The sequence below is a fragment of the Sinocyclocheilus anshuiensis genome, unplaced genomic scaffold, assembly GCF_001515605.1.
Source record: "Sinocyclocheilus anshuiensis isolate Anshui unplaced genomic scaffold, SAMN03320099.WGS_v1.1 scaffold179, whole genome shotgun sequence".
Lineage (NCBI taxonomy): Eukaryota > Metazoa > Chordata > Actinopteri > Cypriniformes > Cyprinidae > Sinocyclocheilus > Sinocyclocheilus anshuiensis.
Genome location: NW_015549577.1, coordinates 244,565 through 263,204, shown reverse-complemented (window position 1 = coordinate 263,204; position 18,640 = coordinate 244,565). Strand labels below are relative to the sequence as shown.

General features: G+C 35.5%; 1 protein-coding gene across 1 annotated transcript in view; it reads right to left on the bottom strand.

Annotated features, from left to right (window-relative positions):
* The window catches only part of ttn.2 (titin, tandem duplicate 2), a 170,151-nt gene that overhangs the window by 96,744 nt on the left and 54,767 nt on the right, over positions 1 to 18,640 (bottom strand). Inside the window, exons 71-99 of the mRNA XM_016445616.1 lie at positions 17,029 to 17,316; positions 16,488 to 16,607; positions 14,163 to 14,436; positions 13,667 to 13,850; positions 12,911 to 12,994; positions 11,794 to 12,061; positions 11,443 to 11,703; positions 10,971 to 11,180; positions 10,807 to 10,884; positions 10,690 to 10,716; positions 10,515 to 10,568; positions 10,364 to 10,414; positions 10,020 to 10,070; positions 9,600 to 9,671; positions 9,083 to 9,142; positions 8,817 to 8,888; positions 8,274 to 8,426; positions 7,985 to 8,092; positions 7,573 to 7,668; positions 7,135 to 7,230; positions 6,701 to 6,811; positions 6,247 to 6,351; positions 4,868 to 5,932; positions 4,518 to 4,610; positions 3,712 to 3,999; positions 1,429 to 1,497; positions 1,138 to 1,206; positions 376 to 450; positions 202 to 279 (exon numbers count right to left, since the gene is read on the bottom strand). Coding sequence (XP_016301102.1) covers positions 202 to 279; positions 376 to 450; positions 1,138 to 1,206; positions 1,429 to 1,497; positions 3,712 to 3,999; positions 4,518 to 4,610; positions 4,868 to 5,932; positions 6,247 to 6,351; positions 6,701 to 6,811; positions 7,135 to 7,230; positions 7,573 to 7,668; positions 7,985 to 8,092; positions 8,274 to 8,426; positions 8,817 to 8,888; positions 9,083 to 9,142; positions 9,600 to 9,671; positions 10,020 to 10,070; positions 10,364 to 10,414; positions 10,515 to 10,568; positions 10,690 to 10,716; positions 10,807 to 10,884; positions 10,971 to 11,180; positions 11,443 to 11,703; positions 11,794 to 12,061; positions 12,911 to 12,994; positions 13,667 to 13,850; positions 14,163 to 14,436; positions 16,488 to 16,607; positions 17,029 to 17,316 — 4,560 coding nt within the window. The remainder of the gene's footprint in view (positions 1 to 201; positions 280 to 375; positions 451 to 1,137; positions 1,207 to 1,428; positions 1,498 to 3,711; positions 4,000 to 4,517; positions 4,611 to 4,867; positions 5,933 to 6,246; positions 6,352 to 6,700; positions 6,812 to 7,134; positions 7,231 to 7,572; positions 7,669 to 7,984; positions 8,093 to 8,273; positions 8,427 to 8,816; positions 8,889 to 9,082; positions 9,143 to 9,599; positions 9,672 to 10,019; positions 10,071 to 10,363; positions 10,415 to 10,514; positions 10,569 to 10,689; positions 10,717 to 10,806; positions 10,885 to 10,970; positions 11,181 to 11,442; positions 11,704 to 11,793; positions 12,062 to 12,910; positions 12,995 to 13,666; positions 13,851 to 14,162; positions 14,437 to 16,487; positions 16,608 to 17,028; positions 17,317 to 18,640) is intronic.

Below are 18,640 nucleotides of genomic sequence, written 5' to 3'. Positions count from 1 at the left end.
TCAGAAGCACATACAAGACAACATGACAGACATTACCACACATCTTACTAAAGTTAAGAAAAAGTTTAGGAAAAAGATTAAGAAAACACATTAAGAAATTATGACCTACCTGTTATTAACAACATTTTTTTCAATAAAGATAATTACCCAAAGATATTTTATAAACAGTGGGAGTATGAAGAAGAGTTTCAGTTTCAGTACCTTCCACGGTTTGGACAATTGGTACCGGTTCTTCCTTTGGAGCAGGCTTTAGCTTCTCTGGTTCTTTAGGTGTAGGTACTTCAAAAAGGAATTTCAAAGATGTGATGAGATTTCAAAACTAGACATTCCTTTTCAGCACAGTACACGGATGCAGACTTGTGGTTACCATAATACCTTTTGTTGGAATTATCTTCTCTTCCTTGGGCTTAGAGATGAGTTTATCTTCAGCTTTCTTATCGACCTCTTTAACTTAAAATAGAGTGTGTTGTTTGACATCAATTCAAGTTGAAAGATATTGAAGATAACAATGTAATGAAAGAATAAAACCTTTTAAACCTCTATCGAGGTTAAGAAACAGATACACAGATATTACATGCATGACAAACAATATATGAAATGATACACATTATATTTTAAGGAATTATTGGAAGAAAATATGTTTGGAAGATATTTGCTGTGGAAATGACAGAACTTGACAGAACATGTTTTCTGCACCTCTAAGAGGCTTAACACAACATTGTGACAATACTACTAATAAAGTTACTTTTCTAAATAAGAGTGGTTCACTAAGCATGAACCTTTAATCATTAAGACTATTTTGTTACAATGACACACAACACACAAATGATACAGAACAACATAAACACATGACAGCAAATGTACAGTGTGTTAAGGCTCTATTGATGTAAGGATGTGCTAAAGAAACAAGTATTGTTATTATTAGACAAAACATATCACAAACAAAAAAAGTACCTGTTGGGGAAACAGTCTCTGGCAAAGTATTTTGTTACAATGACACACAACACACAAATGATACAGAACAACATAAACACATGACAGCAAATGTACAGTGTGTTAAGGCTCTATTGATGTAAGGATGTGCTAAAGAAACAAGTATTGTTATTAGACAAAACATATCACAAACAAAAAAAGTACCTGTTGGGGAAACAGTCTCTAGCAAAGGTTCTTTCTTTCTTTCAGGTTCTGGAGAATGTTTCTTTTCAACTGTAACATTTAAACATTTTAAGGTGTTATTATGACAGAAGATATGAACAAATAATAAACCTTTGACAACAAGATATGAAATAAAACAAGATATACATTAAAGATTTGACTTGACAAAAGCAGGACTAACAACAAAAAGAGACCACCATAATATGACAAACTGAAACATAAAATTTAGTATGACAAAAGAGTTTGTTGAAGAATCCCCACAGTACTCTCTACCTTTTGGGGCTGTGACTTCTTTCACAGAAACAGGTGTCTTCTCTGGAGATGGTTTCTTCTCTAGCTCTGCTACTTTACATCACAAATAAAATTGTACATTATAACCTCAAACACAATTTTTGTAATTTTACCATTAGACTCCACAAACATAATATAAAATGTTTCTAACACAAAACAGAGAAAATGATCAGGGGTCGTAACATTATGACTTCAAGACAGGACAAAGAAGAGGTTAGTCAGAAAAAAAATTTGTCCTGATTTTTTTTTATTTTTTTGGTATTAAAGTATTCTCCTCTGGCAGTATCCAACTTGATGTAATTGCAAGAAGACTGATACACAAAACCACATATAAACACTCTAAGATTGAAAGATTTGATGCTCAAAGAAAATCATTTCTAAGAAACCAAGTTTTAGAATAAGAGAAATAGACAACCAGATGTTGTCTGACATCATTATACCTTTTGTAGGGGTCACCTCTTTCTTTTGAGGAACAATTTCTTCAAGCTTTTTAGATGGAAGAATAACCTCTTTCTTTTGAGGTACTATAGCATCTGCTTTTTTAGTGACAGCAACAATTTCCTTCTTTTTAGGCTGAGCATCATCTTTCCCCTGTGGTTTATGCTCGGAAATGACCTTTTTCTTTTGGTGCACAAGTTCCTCTGTTTTAGGAATTGTAACAACCTCCTGTTTTGGCATATTATCTTCCTTCTCTTCCAGTTTAATTAAGTAGGACACTTCCGTCTTGTGTGGAATTTCTGCCCTATCAAGACGAGGAGTAGCTTCTTTTCTTTTAAGTGAACTTTCTTCATTCTCCATTGAAATTTGTGTGTGGGCTATCTCTTTCCTCTGAGGCATAGTTTCTTCTGTTTGAGGAGCACTGACAGCCTGCTTCCTTCTCAGTGGAACCACTACTTGTGCTGTGGGTGAGGGAGCTATGTCTTCATTTTGAGTTATGGTTTCCTCATACTTTTTAGGAGGAAGAGGAACCTCTTTCTTTTGAGTTAAAATTTTCTCATCCTTACAATGTAAAGGAACCTCTTTCTTTTGAAGTAAAATTTCCTCATCCTTTTTAGGAAGAAGAGGAACCTCTTTCTTTTTAAGTACAAATTCCTCATCTTTTTTAGAAGGGAGGTAACCCTCAACAATTTCCTCATCTTTTCTGGGAAGAAGACAAACTACTTTGTTTTTAGACACAATTTCCTCTTCTATTTTAGAGGGAAGAGGAATCTCTTTCTCTTTGGACATTATTTCCTCATTCATTCTGGGAGGACAAATAACCTCTTTCTTTTCAGGAGCAATTTCTTCATCCTTTCTATGAGGAAGAAGAACCTCTTTCTTTTTAGATACAATATCATCATCTTTTCTAGGAGAAAGAACAACTTCTTTCTTTTCAGGCAGTATTCCCTTGTCCATTCTGGGAGGAAGAACCACCTCTTTCTTTTTAAATACAATTTCCTCATCCTGTTTAGAATGAAGAGGAACCTCTTTCTTTTTGAGTGCAATTTCCTCTTCTTTTTTATGGGGAACAGAAATCTCTTTATGTTTAGACAATATTTCCTCAACCTCTCTGGGAGGAAGAAGAATCTCTTTCTTTTCAAATACAATCTCCTCATCTTTTCTGTGAGGAAAATCTTTCTTTTTAGGTAACATTTCCTCGTCCTGTTTAGCAAGAAGAGGAACCTCTATCGTTTGAAGTGCACTTTTCTCTTCCTTTTTATGGGGAAGATGAACCTCTTTCTTTTGGACCACTAATTCTTCATCTGTCCTGGGAGGAAGAGGAACCTCATCCTGTTTAGCAGAGACAGCAAACATTTCTATTTGAAGTACAATTTCATCCTTCTTTTTAGGGGTGGCAATAGTCACTTTTTTAGGAATTCTGTCTGATGTTTCCTCTTTTTTGGGACCAGCATCTGTCTCTCTCTCTTGAGGTATTTTGCCTTCTCTACCTTCTAATTTACCATCTACAACAACTAGTTTCTTATGACCTATGTCCTCAATTAAATCTCCTTTCTCTGTAGCCAATGACAGAACAACATCTGGCTTCTTGGAAGGTTCTTGCACTTCAAAAGAATGTTGTTTAAAAATAGCTTCTGTAAAAGTAGAATGTGGAAGAATTAATACTGTCTCAGTCTTTGAAACAACTCTTTTTGTTTCATGATTTTGAAATTGCAGTTATCTGATTACAGAGACTACAAAAGGTACAAATCCTCTAAAACTCTCAGTGATCATATAGTCACAATTTTAAAATCATAATTTAAGCACTGCATATTATTTTTATCTTACCTGTCATTACAAGTGGTCTAGATGGTTCATCACCAGAACATGTTTCACTCATCCTAAATTCTTCTGAAGTCAATATACTTTCTTTTGAAGAATCCCCCCCCAGTTTTGAAATTTGTAAATCATCAATTTCTTTGCCATGTTTTCTGTCATACAGTATTTCTGTTTGTGATACAGCTTTTCGATGAGAGTCGTCCTCTTTTGAAGTTTCTTCCATCAGAAGAGACTTCATTGCAATTTTCTGACTGTCTGATGGTGTGACTTCATCCTTCCTCAGGACAGAAGTGGATTCTTGAAGATTTTGAATGTGAAGAAGAATTTGTACCCAACAGTTGAACCAAGAGATTGATAGATAATAGAAAGACAATTCTTTTGTAAGATAGACTAATCATAAATCTAAATATACCAAAGGAGTACACTTAACACTAAACAGTCTGAATTGCATGTGTATTTCTTCTGAGAAATAATTTAAGTAAGTGGTGAATATGGAGAAATTAATACTGTCTCAGGCTTTGAAACAACTCTGAGTTCTTTATAAGAAAGATTAATTTAAGAACAATTATATTTTAAAGAAATTTACACAAATTCTCCCACAGCGATTTCATAAACTGTACTTTTAACAGGGTGTGATTTCTCTTATCCCTACGTGATTTGTTGTGTTTGAGCAGTTTGGACCTTTTGGGATTTGGTTTCACCCACTTGAAAGACATTAAGTATTGCTGGACTTATTATACTTCATGGGATTGTAACAGAATATGAAGACAAAATTATGTTCAATAGAAAAAAAGATTTGTGTTTGATTTATGTACCTTCGGTCTTCTCATATTTCTTTGGTAGAAAAAGAATTGTATCCGGCTTTCTTTGTAGCTCTTCTGTTGTAGATTTTGTTGAATCCAAAGTAACTTGAGAGAGTATGAAATATGTAAGATTCACATCTATAAGATCAAGAGATCACTCTAGCGAGTGTAAGAGGTTAATGAAGAAGAATAAGAACAAACTAGAGAAGGACAAGAGACAAGTGACAAACATATATGGGACTACACAGACAAAGAAATTTGTTCAATAAAATAGTAAAGAAGTTCAAAGAAAGTCATTTCTAAGACAGGAAGGTAAAGAATTAGAAGAACGGACAATCAGATGTTGTCCTAGAACATTGTACCTTTTGTAGGGGTCACCTCTTTCTTTTGGGGTACAATTTCTTCATCCTTTTTAGCAGGAAGAGGAACTTCTTTCTTTTGAGTCATTACAACCTCTTCTTTTTTAGTGAGAGCAACTACTTCCTTCTTTTTAGGTAAAATATCTTCTTTCTCTTCCAGTTTTGATTTAAGGGATACTTCCCTCTGTGCAATTTCTTCTCTGAAGAAAATTTCTTCTATTTCTTCTTTCATCTCTACAATTTGTGCAGGAGCTATTACTTCCTTCTGTAGATGTGTAATTTCTTTCATGAAGAAAATGTCTTTTTCTTCTTTCTTCTCTGAAATTTGTGTGGGAAGTACCTCTTTCTTTTGAGGTACAGTTTGAGGCACATCTTTTTTAGGAATCTCTGTCTTTTGCGGTACAATTTCATCCTTTTTAGGAGGAAGAGGAACCTCTTTCATTTGAGGTACAATTTCATCCTTTTTAGGAGGAAGAGGAACCACTTTCTTTTTAGGTTCAATTGCCTCATCCTTTTTAGGAGGAAGAGGAACCACTTTCTTTTTCGGTTCAATTGCCTCATCCTTTTTAGGGGGAAGAGGAACCTCTTTCTTTTTAGATAATATTTCCTCATCCTGTTTAGCAGGAAAAGGAACCTCTTTCTTTTGAGGTACAACTTCATCCTTTTTAGGAGAAGGAGGAACATCTTTCTTTTTAGGTAATATTTCCTCAACTTGTTTAGCAGGAAGAGGAACCTCTTTCATTTGAGGTACAATTTCATCCTTTTTAGGAGGAAGAGGAACCACTTTCTTTTTAGGTTCAATTGCCTCATCCTTTTTAGAAGGAAGGGGTACCTCTTGCTTTTCCTGCTTTTTAGGGATAGGAACAGTCTCTTTTGTAGGTAGTTTGTCTGTAATTTCTTCCTTTTTGATACCAGCAACAGTCTCTTGCTTCTGAGGCACCTTGCTCTCTTTATCTTCTAATTTGTGAACAGCAGCATCTGGTTTCTTATAACCTATTTCCTCAATCAAGTCTTCTCTCTGTGTAGGCAAAAACGGAGGGGCCTCTGGCTTCTTGGAAGGTTCTTGCACTTAGAAAGAATATTAAAGTTAAGAACAATGCTTCAAATCGCACTGTTTTAAGAGTGAGAGAAGAGGAGTGAAATATAATTTAAATATATAAGACTTAAGATACATAAGAAACCAAGACATAGGATGTAAAAGATATGGTAGAAGCTACCAATAAGAATACACCCAATCCCAATAATAATGCAGGACAAAGACAATAACATAAACAAAACCCACTGTAAGTCGCGTGTTCCTCATAAGAGTGTGGCTAGTTAATAAAGAAACAAACATACAACAGAAAACAGCCTTACATACAAAACCTAGTATATGTCTATACCTTTCTTTGGAGGTTCTTCCACTGTAATCACTTGCTCAGGTTTAGATGGGACTTTCTTTGGTGGTTCTTGAATTGGTGGTTTTGGTTTCTTTTCCTCCACAAGAACTTTAAAGGACACGCATTGTATTGTTTAAAGATTCATTTTCATAAGCACACATCAAAAACACACAGTGTCACATACAATACGCTTCCTAATGGAAGCTAGACAATTGCAACAATAAAGATGGGTATATGAAAAGCCCTTAAACAAGAAAACCACATGACATAAAACATAAGCAATGAACAATACCCAATAATAAACATACACTGAAACCCAATAATATTGCAGGACAAACAAAATGACATAAACAAAAGCCACAGTAAGGTCGTGTGTTCCTCAGAAGAGTTTGGCAAGTTAACGAAGAAACAAACATATAACAGAAAGTAGCCCTACATACAAAAAGTGAGTCTATACCTTTCTTTGGAGGTTCTGCCTCTGGAACTTTAATTGCTTCATCAGGTTTAGCTGGCATTTTCTTTGGTGGTTCTTGAATTGGTGGTTTTGGTTTCTTTTCCTCCACAAGAACTTTAAAGAACATGCATCGTATGGTTTAAAGGTTCATTTCCATAGCCACACATGAAAGAACACACAGTATCACATATAACACTCTTCTTAATGGAAGCTGGACAACAAAGACAGGTATATGAAAACTTGTAGACAAGAAACCCACACAATATAAAGCATAAGCAATTAACAGTACATAACAATAAGAGTACAACAGTAATACTGCAGGACAAAGACATTGACATAAAAGCCACGTCATGTGTTCCTAATAAGAGTGTGGCTAGTTAAAAAAGAAACACACATACAACAGAAAATAGCCTTACATACAAAATGTGAGTCTATACCTTTCTTTGGAGGTTCTTCCACCGGAACTGCAATGGCTTCATCAGGTTTAGCTGGCGATTTCTTTGGTGGTTCTGGCTTCTTTTCCTCCACAAGAACTTTAAAGGGCATGCATTGTATGGTTTAAAGATTCATTTTCACAACACACAACAAAGAACGCACAGTGTCACATATAACATGCTACCTAATGGAAGCTGGACAAACAACAAAGACAGGTATATAAAAAGCTTGTAGAAAAGAAACCCACACAAATAAAGCATAAACAATGAACAGTACATAATAAATAGAATGAGAGTACAAAAAAAACAGTAATATTGCAGGACAAAGACATTAACATAAAAGCCACTCTAAGTCATGTGTTCCTAATACGAGTGTGGCTAGTTAAAAAAGAAACACACATACAACAGAAAATAGCCCTACATCAAAAGGTGAGTCTATACCTTTCTTTGGAGGTTCTTCCACCGGAACTGAAATGGCTTCATCAGGTTTAGCTGGCAATTTCTTTGGTGGTTCTGGCTTCTTTTCCTCCACAAGAACTTTAAAGAACATGCATCGTATGGTTTAAAGATTCATTTTCATAGGCACAACTGAAAGAACACACAGTATCACATATAACACACTTCTTAATGGAAGATGGACAATCGCACAACAAATACAGGTATATGAAAACTTGTAGACAAGAAACCCACACAAAATAACGTGTAAGCAATGCAACATACAACAAAAAAAAAATCAATATTGCAGGACAAAGACACTGACATAAACAAAAGCCACTGTAAGTCATGTGTTCCTTATAAGAATGTGGCTACTTAATAAAGAAACACACATACAACAGAATCAAAGTGTCTATACCTTTCTTTGGCGGTTCTTCCACTGGAACTGCTATGGCTTCATGGGGTTTAGCTGGCACTTTCTTTGGTGGTTCTTGAATTGTTGGTTTTGGCTTTTCCTCCACAAGAACTTCAAAGAACATGCATTGTATTGTTTACAGTTTAATTTTCATAAGCACACATTAAATAACACACACAGTGTCACATTCAGTGCACTTCCTGATGGAAGCTGGACAATTGCAACAACAGACGTTATATGAAAAGCTCATAGACAATCCTACACAACATGAAGTATAAGCAATTAACAGTACCTTTGGCTGGGGGTGGCTCAGGTTTTTTCACAGGTGTAGGCTCAGGCTTAGGCTTTGGTTCTGGTTTGGGCTCAGCTACTGGTGCAGCTTTAGGCTCTTCAGGCTCAGGTGCAGAAGGCACAGGAGCTACAGGTGCTGCTGGCTGTGGCACTTCTTCATATAACATGTTTTTGGTATTAGTACATTTGTAGAGTTTCAGAAGAGTTAAGGCATGAATGAAAATAACAGTGCGGTACAATTCAACTCATACCTCAAACAGAGAAAAACAAGACAAATAAAAAAGAACAGACACAAGATTTGACAATTGCTGTTGCATGCAATAAGAACACGTAGACTTAACATCAATTAACAGAATTAAGAGGGTCACATCTAAAAGTCAAAAAGACAAAAAAAAATCAATATGTTCACAAAAAAGTTGTTGCAATAACATATAAACAAACATTTACATTTACAAATGACTTAAAATGGACTTGATTCGCTTAAAAGGTGTATATGCACATAGAACAGGACAGAACAGCAAATAATGACGTGTTCTTTCCATACCTTTTGCTGTGGGGGGTTCAATTGGCTCTGGCAATATAACTGCAGTAACTATTTCTTCCACAGGCTTTTTGGCTTTTGGGTAAAAATGAATTACAAATGCTGTAAGAATATCCAATTAGACAAAAAAATAACACTACAACAGAATATTAACATCACAGATAGAATAGAAAGAATGTTTATAAAGAGCTCTAGAGACACACAAAAATTGATTAAAACAGCAACTTATGGACACAGCACGGGAGCACATTGGACAGACATCTGCATACCTTTCACAGGTACTTCAGGGACTAGCTCCACTGGTTTAGATGGCTCAGGTTCCTCGAATTCTTTGAGAATATTAAGAACAATTAACTCTATAATATCAAACTAGTAGCTTCAGCTTTGAAAGCAACCATGCATAAGCATCAGGACAAGAATTACGGAGATATCACTGACATTTACACATAGACGAACTGATACATCCACACAATACAGAATAGCATCAAAGCATTACTGAAGTTAAGAAAATTCAAAAAGCAGAAATGTAAAATGTAAATTTGTGTGCAACATTTCATTTTAAAACTTATTATTATACCAAAATTGTTCATTAATTTGCAGCTGCCACAGAAGCAAATATCACAAACATTAACAGCACACAACACTGATAACACATGACACGGCACAACTAAGGTGAAAGTAAACACACAATTTTACAATAAGACACATAAAAATGACAGACATGAGGATGATGTAAGCATGTTTGCCAACAAGTAGCAAAGCAGCAAGCTCTTTCTCTTTCAGTACCTGTTGTTGGAGCCACCTCTCTCATTCCCAGGGTTTTTCTACTGACAGCCTCTTCGACTGGCACCCTTGGGGCTGATGAAACAAAGAAAGTCCTTAGAATAACCACCATAATTACAATAACAACTGGCTTTGGAGAAACATACGAAAACACAAAAAAAACATAAATCTGTTCAGAAATATTTACGTTGGTAAAGCTACACATATAAACAAAGTCAGACTGGTAAATGTATGACAACACATAACAACACATACAGTACATTACTAGTACATTGTGAGGACAGGGTGAAAACAAGGGGAGATACAGACATTAATATGAATAACACAAATACATACAAGACATATAAATACATTATGCGGGCAAACAAAAATGGAAAGAGGGTTAGAAATGATATTTGTAGACTCAAAAGCTCTCAGTAATACCTGTTACTGATATTTCCTCTACAACACTCTCCGCTGTCCAGCTCACATACTCTGGTAAAGGGTAAAAAGTTGTTACATGTGTCCAAAGACGAATACTTTAAATATTGACGTTATTTGGTTATTTCACGCAAGATGTTGGGAAACAGACAAAACAAAACTGTTAAAAAAACTGTGTTATTCTTTTAAATTTATTTTGGTGTTGTTGAACAGATTGATGGTTAAAACAGATGAAGTTAAATGATTTTCATAGTGAAGTGATATTTGTCAGTTTTAGTGAATGATACTATATGAAAATGATGAGGTGAAAATGTCAGTTTTATTATTCTCATAATTATGCAGTTTACCTTGTGTTTCCATTTTTTCTTCGTAATGGTAATATCCCATGGAAGATTCAGCTTATCAAAAATAATACGTTTATGAGTAACTATCACTGATTTTGAGGATAGAGATTTATGTATTTTCAGAAGTCATTTTACATAGATTTCTCAATCTCACCTTCAATGGTTAATGCAGCTGCTTCAGGCACTTGTATTGATGTATCTGGGATGTCTGTGTAAGTGTAATTTAACATTTTTAAGCTTACTTATATAAATTAATGAACTGTGTGAAATAATCTGTCAATATGCACTAAAGGTGTTATAAAGGTTAAAAAAAAATGTCACATACTTACCATAAGGTACCCTTTCTATATCAATTTCTGAGAAAAAAGAAAAAATAACTGTAAGGAGCCTTCATATTTTAGAGAATGTTAGTTAAGTAAATGCTGGAGCTCGACAGCTGTACCGACCTTTGCCTGACAGGTAAAGCTCAGCTGTACTTTTAGCCTCACCCCTGGGCTCCAATCTGACAATGACCGAGTACACGCCTAAAGGATTATTCATTTGGTTAAATGGGCCTTTTTATTTAATATTATTAAAACGAAAAATGGTCCCGCATTGGAACTCCACAAACCTTCATCGGCAGAGGTAACATTGCGGATGATCATGAAGTGGCGTCGCCCTTCACTTCGGAAGGTATATTTGGGACTCTCTTTAAGCTCCCAAGTGTCCTTATACCATGTTACAATAGCATTGTCGAAAGACACCTCACACTCAAAAGTGGCTGACTGATGTTCTCGCACCACAATGTTCTGGATGCGTTTGGTGAAATGTATTTGCTTGGCTAGAAAAAGATAACGCAAGGTGGATGATTAGGACTAGAATCTAATGCCGGAACCTTTTTTTCTGCCTAATATAGTCCATTAAGATTTGCTATTAAGAAAGCCAGGAAAATGTGAAGGCAAAATTTCCCTGGCATTTAAAATAAGAAGAGTTTTTCCATAAGAAGTGAAGAAGAAGTAGTCACAGATGATGAAAAAAGAGGTTAGTAGATGGTATCATTTACAGTAAACGTAAGTCTGACAGTTCAGTGAATCTATACAAACCTTCGATCCAAAGATTTGCAGTCGTTTCAAGATTTTTGTATTTGCAGGTATATTCTCCTTGGTCTTCAGGTCTAACATCTTTGATTGAGAGCTTCTGAGTGTAATTTGCCACAGCAAATGTGTATCTGCTGTGAGGTTCTAAAAGCTTCCCATTTTTAAACCACTGGGTTTTTACATTAGGTACAGAGAACTGGCAAGTCAATGCACAAGTTTGGCCTTCCTTACCAGCCACATCCTGCATACGCTGTTCCACTTCAGCATCTGCAGAAAGAATAAGGGTCAATATTGTAAAAACTTAGAGTATAGGATATAGTTTAGGGCTTCAAGTGATCAAATGATGTTGCTACACACCCAGCACTGTCAGTTTGGCACTGGAGATATGTGGGCCACACACAATACGATAATTGCCCTCATCTCTCATCTGGCAATCCTTGATCTTTAAGATGTGACGATCACCCACAATTTTGATGTCATACTTGTCACTACTGTCAAGTTTTTGGGTTCCTTTGTACCAGGACAGTGTGATTTCGGGGTAGTTGATCTTGATTTCACATTCAAACACAGCTTCCTTCTTAACAGTAGTTGTCTGGTCCGTGATGTCACGTACCACAGTGACAGGCTGCATAGAAAACAAAAGAACACACTGTAAATGACATACAGTGGTTATAAAAAGTATTTGCATAATATCTAGACATTAACCAAAGTTGAAAAAAGTAGATTTTTGCATTTAGCAAACTGAATTCTAGATAATACCCGAGTTGCCGACTTGTGACATTGTAAGGGGCCTCGTTGTGAATGGTAATGATTCTGCATAGCTATTTTACATTTCTTACACTCTTTTTTAATAATAATAATATGGCACTACGTATGAAAGAGCTTCAATCACACTCCTTTGACTGTGACTGTTGCTTTATGTAATGTTTTGAAGATACCATGCAGAAATAAATGATAATTATAAGATTTTCTTTTCAGAACTGGGTATAACATTACATAATATTTACAGTATAAAACATACTGTAAATATTGTGTAACATTATACCTAGTAAGATACTTCTGTATTTGTCCAACTTTTCATAATAACAAATGCCCAACTCTGAGGTACGGGCTTCCCAGGTGCACTTGCAGGCAGCCTAACTTACACAAAACTAATATGTGTCCTAGCAAATAAACCACAGGTGTAGTTTGTAACATTATAGACATCTTTCACTAAAGCATGACAACCAGAAAGTGTCTAAATGCACTTATCACTACGTATGCTTGTGCTATAATTCTTTAAAACATATGCCACTTGGTTTGATGCTTTGTTATACAATACAATGACATTCGTGTTTTTACATGTATTTTTACAGTGTTTATAAAGCACTGGCTGATTTAAGTCTTATTTTCCTAAATAAATAAAAAATAAAGTTTTGATTTTTGCTGTCTGCAAGAGTTTATGTAATACAAATAACAAAATTAGATTTCAAACCTCAGTTTGTTCCATCCTCTTTTGCAAATCGGCAACAAGTTTAGCCAAATCCTCCTCAGACTCTCTTGCACCACTTTCCACTTCCTGAAATGTAATAAATCCAAGCAATTAAACAATTTATATAATTTACTCTCATTCCTGGCTTGAAAGGTGAGTTCCTGAAAGGTAAATGTCACTAGAACCTTCCTTGACCACATTTTTTGTTAGATTTTTGCCACTTGGCAAATTTGGCAAATTTAAGTAAAACTTTGAACGTTATCAATTAAGAGGAATATTATCATGTGTCAAAGTAGTGTTTATTAAAAGCTTAAAGAAGCACTATGTAACTTTTTCTGTGTTCAAAATTTGCTAAATGTATATAATGAGCGAGTACATCATGAATTCATCTTCCAAACCGCGTTTTTGTCTTATTCCGAATCACTACGGTACACTTATAATAAGTACTTATATTGGACTATTGTAGCCTGGTCGGGTTGTCACCGCTGCGGAGTAACACATACCTGCGTGAATCGCCATAGACATAAACTTAAGAGAAGTAGCTCCAGTTGGAATGTTCTTCCACGGGATGTGTGCAGTTCTGTTTATTAACCGCTAGAGCGCCAAAAGTTACATAGTGCTGCTTTAAGGTTACAGTGCACTTTGCTAATTTCAATCAACACAAAATTTCATAAAAACACATCACTAAATGTGTGCTTGGTCTTATCTTCTAAAGGGAACTATATGATGCTGTTGTACTGTTATCTGAATCAATCTTACCGGTCTTCCACTTTCGTGTTCTTTTTCCTTCTTCAGAAACTCAATAGCCTGAAGGAGACCCCGGAAGTCTGTGATGCCATACATGCGAGCATATTTCTCATACTCCTTGGGATCAACATTTCTAAGCAACTCAACAATGTCAATATCCTTTTCCTCTTTAGGGCTTTTCTGCTTAGATGGAGTTCTGTTAAAAAAAAATATTGCACACAATTTAAGCAATCTTGTATAGCTATCATCTCAATCAGTGTTTTACATAGTGTGGCATAATTGGCATAATGACATAAATTCATTAACATTTTTTTTTAAATATGCACAAATGGAGCAATAACAATCAGACCCATTAGTTATTTATTACAATTACAATCTATCATTTATAACAATAAAAATAATCATATTTAGACATTCATTAAGTCAAATAATTTAAATTAAAATGCCTGTAACTAATGTTGGTCAAGGGGGGTCCTTGAGGATGGTTTGCAACTTGACAGACACTCACTTCTTCAGTTTCACCATTTCTAAAGTGGTCTCTTTCTTCTCATCAACATTCAGGTTGGGGCTGCACTCAATTTCTCCATGTTTGTTTGAAGCAACACATCTGTACTGACCAGAGTCAGATTTGGTCACCTCTTTGATCTCCATCTTGGCCTCTTGGCCCTTTTGTTCAATACTGACGCGACCACCATGAGTCATTTGCCTCCATTTGCCCTTCATCCATTTCACATTGGGAATGGGATCACCACCAACTTTAGCAGTGAAGGTAGCTGTACCTTCTGCAAAAACATAAATTAAACATAGCATCAATAAAACTTTCTTCTGCATTTTAATACAGTTCACCCCAGTGTTGGGTAAGTTACTTTTAAAAAGTAATTAAGGTAACACCTTTTATTTTAAGGTGTCCTTTTTTTACATTACATGTACTTACTATTGTAATAACAATTAATTATGCCTAATTACACGCAAGTAACCCTAAACCAAACCCTAATCCTAAGCCTAACCATATAGTAAGTACATGTAGTTAATTAATATTACTTAGTACTTAAATGTATAATTACACTGTAACAAGGACACCTTAAAATAAAGTGTAACCGTAATTAATTACTAATTACATCATCAATGTTGTATTTAAATTACTTTTCTAATTACTCTGTCTGAAAAGTAACTTAATTACTCAATAAGTAACTTCATTATTCGAATCGTTAATTACATCATAAAATCCCTATAAACCTTGATGCATAAAAATGAAACTTAATTCTTTCAGTTTGAGTTAAACATGGAAAAGTTTTGCCTTTTAGCTTTAAAACAACTAAATGTAAGCTTCTTTGGTTAACAAATAGAATTACTCTGCAAAATATCTGAATAACAAAAAAGCTTATGAAAAGAAACGTTTTAAGTAACTTTTATAAATGTGCCAGAAGAAAACATTACTGGTGCATCTTGAGATACAGTAAAACAATTGAACTGACATATTTTAAGGTATGTCAGTGCAAGCTTCTTTCAGTTAAAACAGCTCAGAAATGTATTTTAGTCTGAGACTAGGCTTAACCCTTGTCTGTGAAACCAGGGGTAGGCCTACATGTGTCAAGCTGTAAGAATTAATCTTTTCAAAGCAATTAGTACCATATTTCATACAAACTGACATACTGTACATGTATACAACATTAGCAGTCACTAATACTAATTTTGTCCACTCCTAACAAAAAAACACGATTTTGTACGGTCATTCATGCACATATGCTTTGTCTGTACTCTGATATTTTATAAACTAAATTCTTATTGCTTTGCACACTATAAACATCAATATTATATTTACATCCTCATTTCATACGACATTTAGCCTATATGTTAGCCTACAAGTTGCCTGTATATATGAATCGCATATCATATTTCAGCATATTTTACTCGCTTTCACACATTTTGGCAAGACAGTTTAGGAAAAGCCCAACTAGTAAAATGCGTTCAAGTTTATGTAAAAAAATAACACGTTAACTAATGTAAGTAAGAATAAATTACAGAAATGATCTCCTCCGCTGAATAAAGCCGCGTCAGATCACACTCAGATCGCGCTGAAGTAAATTCCGGCTTATTCCTCAAGTCTTCTTCCAAAAACAATGAAAAGTAGATTAATCTTTTTTTTTTTTAATCTATGGTTTTGTATTTAGGTGATGAGGGTGTTTGCAGATAATGAGCTCTGAGACAGGAAAGACTGTACCTCGCTTTAGTTTCATACGGATTACATAATCAGAGAATATTCGTTTTCGATTAGAATTGGTTCATTTAAAAGTAGACACTTCAAGTTTTCTATAGACATATTTCTCACATCTGTGTGTGAAGTATTCGCAGAGTTTCCGTTCGTTTTTGTGGCGCGTTTCAGAAAGACGTTCGCGGAGACCAAAACAGCAGAAAGCGCACCCTGTTTGTTTTGTTTATTTAACAAAAGCACAATGTTTTGTTGTTATGGTCAGTGTACACAAATAAAAGTAGAACCTTTATAGATTTGATTGATTTTAGTCTTATCTGTATCTGGGTATTTTAGGTCCTTTACTCTCTTATCAGGAAAAACTGCAAGTGAACGCTCTGGCGCGCAGAGGGTTAAAGACGCTGCATTCAGTTTTACCTTTAGACGATACATTTAGATTTCAAATTCAATATTGATTTAAAACTGTAACGCAAATACTTTATAAGTAACTGTAATTAAATTACCTAAAAATGAACAGTAATCCTTTCCTTTCCTTTTTTCAGTGGTTAAGTAATATAATTACTTAGAAACGTGTTACACCCAACACTGATTCACCCCTAAAAAATGAAATGGAGCATAACTTACTCTCAATGATATGGACACTCTTTGGCTCCTCAATGAAGAAGAGGTTGTCCAACTTTTTAACTGCTTCAGGTGGTGAAGGGGCTGCCTGTGCTGGGGCAGGAGCTCCTGGTTTCTCTGAAACTTTTAATGGAATATTGAAGTGAGATACATACATTTTCACTTTCATATTCAAGATTCAGGCCTAAAACATTTTAGACAACAAAAACACATTACCCATTTCACTTTTTCAATAAGCACAGCTGCAGGAATAAGAATGGCAAAGAAACATTTGCAAAGAAGCAGATTTGGCCAAAACAAATCATTGAGACCTGTTTGTAAACGACAAGCAAGTACTTGCCCTGACAAAAGTAATCTGCTGTCAGGCCAAGAAAGAAACAGAAGACAGAATTAGATTAATGAAAGAATAATAATTATTAGAAGATTCTAATATTGGCAAACAGCCAACAGAATGTCAAGGTTAGGATGAAGCAAATAAAAAAAAGAAAGAATTACCAAGGACATTAAAAACATTATGTTCCTTACACACACACACATAAAATACCTTTGATAGTGACTTTAGACTTGCAGAATTCACTACCAGCCTCATTGGTTGCTTTGCAGAGATAATCCCCAGTATCTGCCTTAGATACATGGATCATCTCCAATGTGGCAGTGCCATCAACAAATGTAATCTTAGTATTTTCAGACGAAGAAAGCTCCTGCCTGTCCTTCATCCACTGAATCTTGAGAGGAGGAGTTCCACGTACATGGCAGCTGAGGGTAAGTGTCTCACCCTCAGTCACAGTCACTGGTTTAAGAGGCAAGTCAAAGCTTGGTGGTACCTTTTGCTCTGTATTCAGAAAATATAGTAATTATGAGCATTTTTGCGAAAATGTGCAATCCTTTTTGACAAATGCATGCATGCATGTTTACATACAGAGACTCATTTGCAACAGGACATTTCAAATTTTTTGTACTCCGTAAATCATTTACAAGAAAATATACCATGGTAATTACATGGTACTCCAAGGTATTTCCAATAATAATTAATTTTAGTAACATGGAATTACCATCTGATACCGTCACTGTACCACAGTACTGCCACAGTACGTTTTTACCAAGCGGCAACCTTCCGGTCTCTCTCTTGAATCAGCACGGAAGTGACTTAAACTGCAATTCATCGACTGGCCACTAGAGACTGGCTCCAAAAGGGAGTCAATCCCATAGACCTCCCATGTTAAAATCCCCAAGTTTACACAGCAAAGTGTGGATTTACTTCACCAATAATACAACCAACAGCGGAGACGCATCATATACAACCAAGCGGCAACCTCCCGCTCTCTCTTGTGAAATCAACACGGAAGTGACTAAAACTGCAATTCATCGACTGGCCGCTAGAGGCTGGCTCCAAAAGGGAGTCAGTCCCATAGACTCCCCATGTTAAAACGCCCAACTTTACAGCAGAAAAAAAAAATGTTTACAGCCTGGTACAAAAAGTGGTTTTGGTCTATATAGCTAATTTTGCCTTTCATGACAACTGTGAGGGGGGTGAATTTTTTTATAACTCATCCGTTTAAAATCTATAAATCCTTAAAGTTCTGCATAATTAAGACCGTGGCAACTTGAGTGACAGGTGGATTGCAGCGGTTGTCACTACTAGCCGTTTGTCTGCTGTCTGTTAGCAGTCACATCACCTCAGCTAATTCCAGCCGCTGATCTTGGCATCTCTGCCGTGTTTGTGCTTTTTTCGGGATTATTTCATACAATTATCAAATAATATGGCTTGCTGTGCAGTTAATTGTACTAACAGACCGTCCAAGAAGTCTGGGCTCCATTTTTTCCGGTGAATTAAATTCTAATATAATTTAATTTATTCATTTATTTAAAATAATTTATTTATTATTTATAATTTTATTTAAAACTTGACTACACTCCAGAATCCGACAGACTGTGATTAGCTGTAGGCTGAAACCATAGACTGTATAAAAAAGTAGCATATAGCATTAGCTTCTTAGCCTGAGCTAACTTGATCATGTCGAGCTAGGCGGGTGTGGTTTCAGCAACCAGGCACCTCAGCTCCACCCACGTCCTGCCGCTTTGCCTATTTTCGATTATCCGGGAGTGACGTGCTGCCAAGATGGCTACGGCCGGCTCCACCCTCTTTGGGCTTCAAA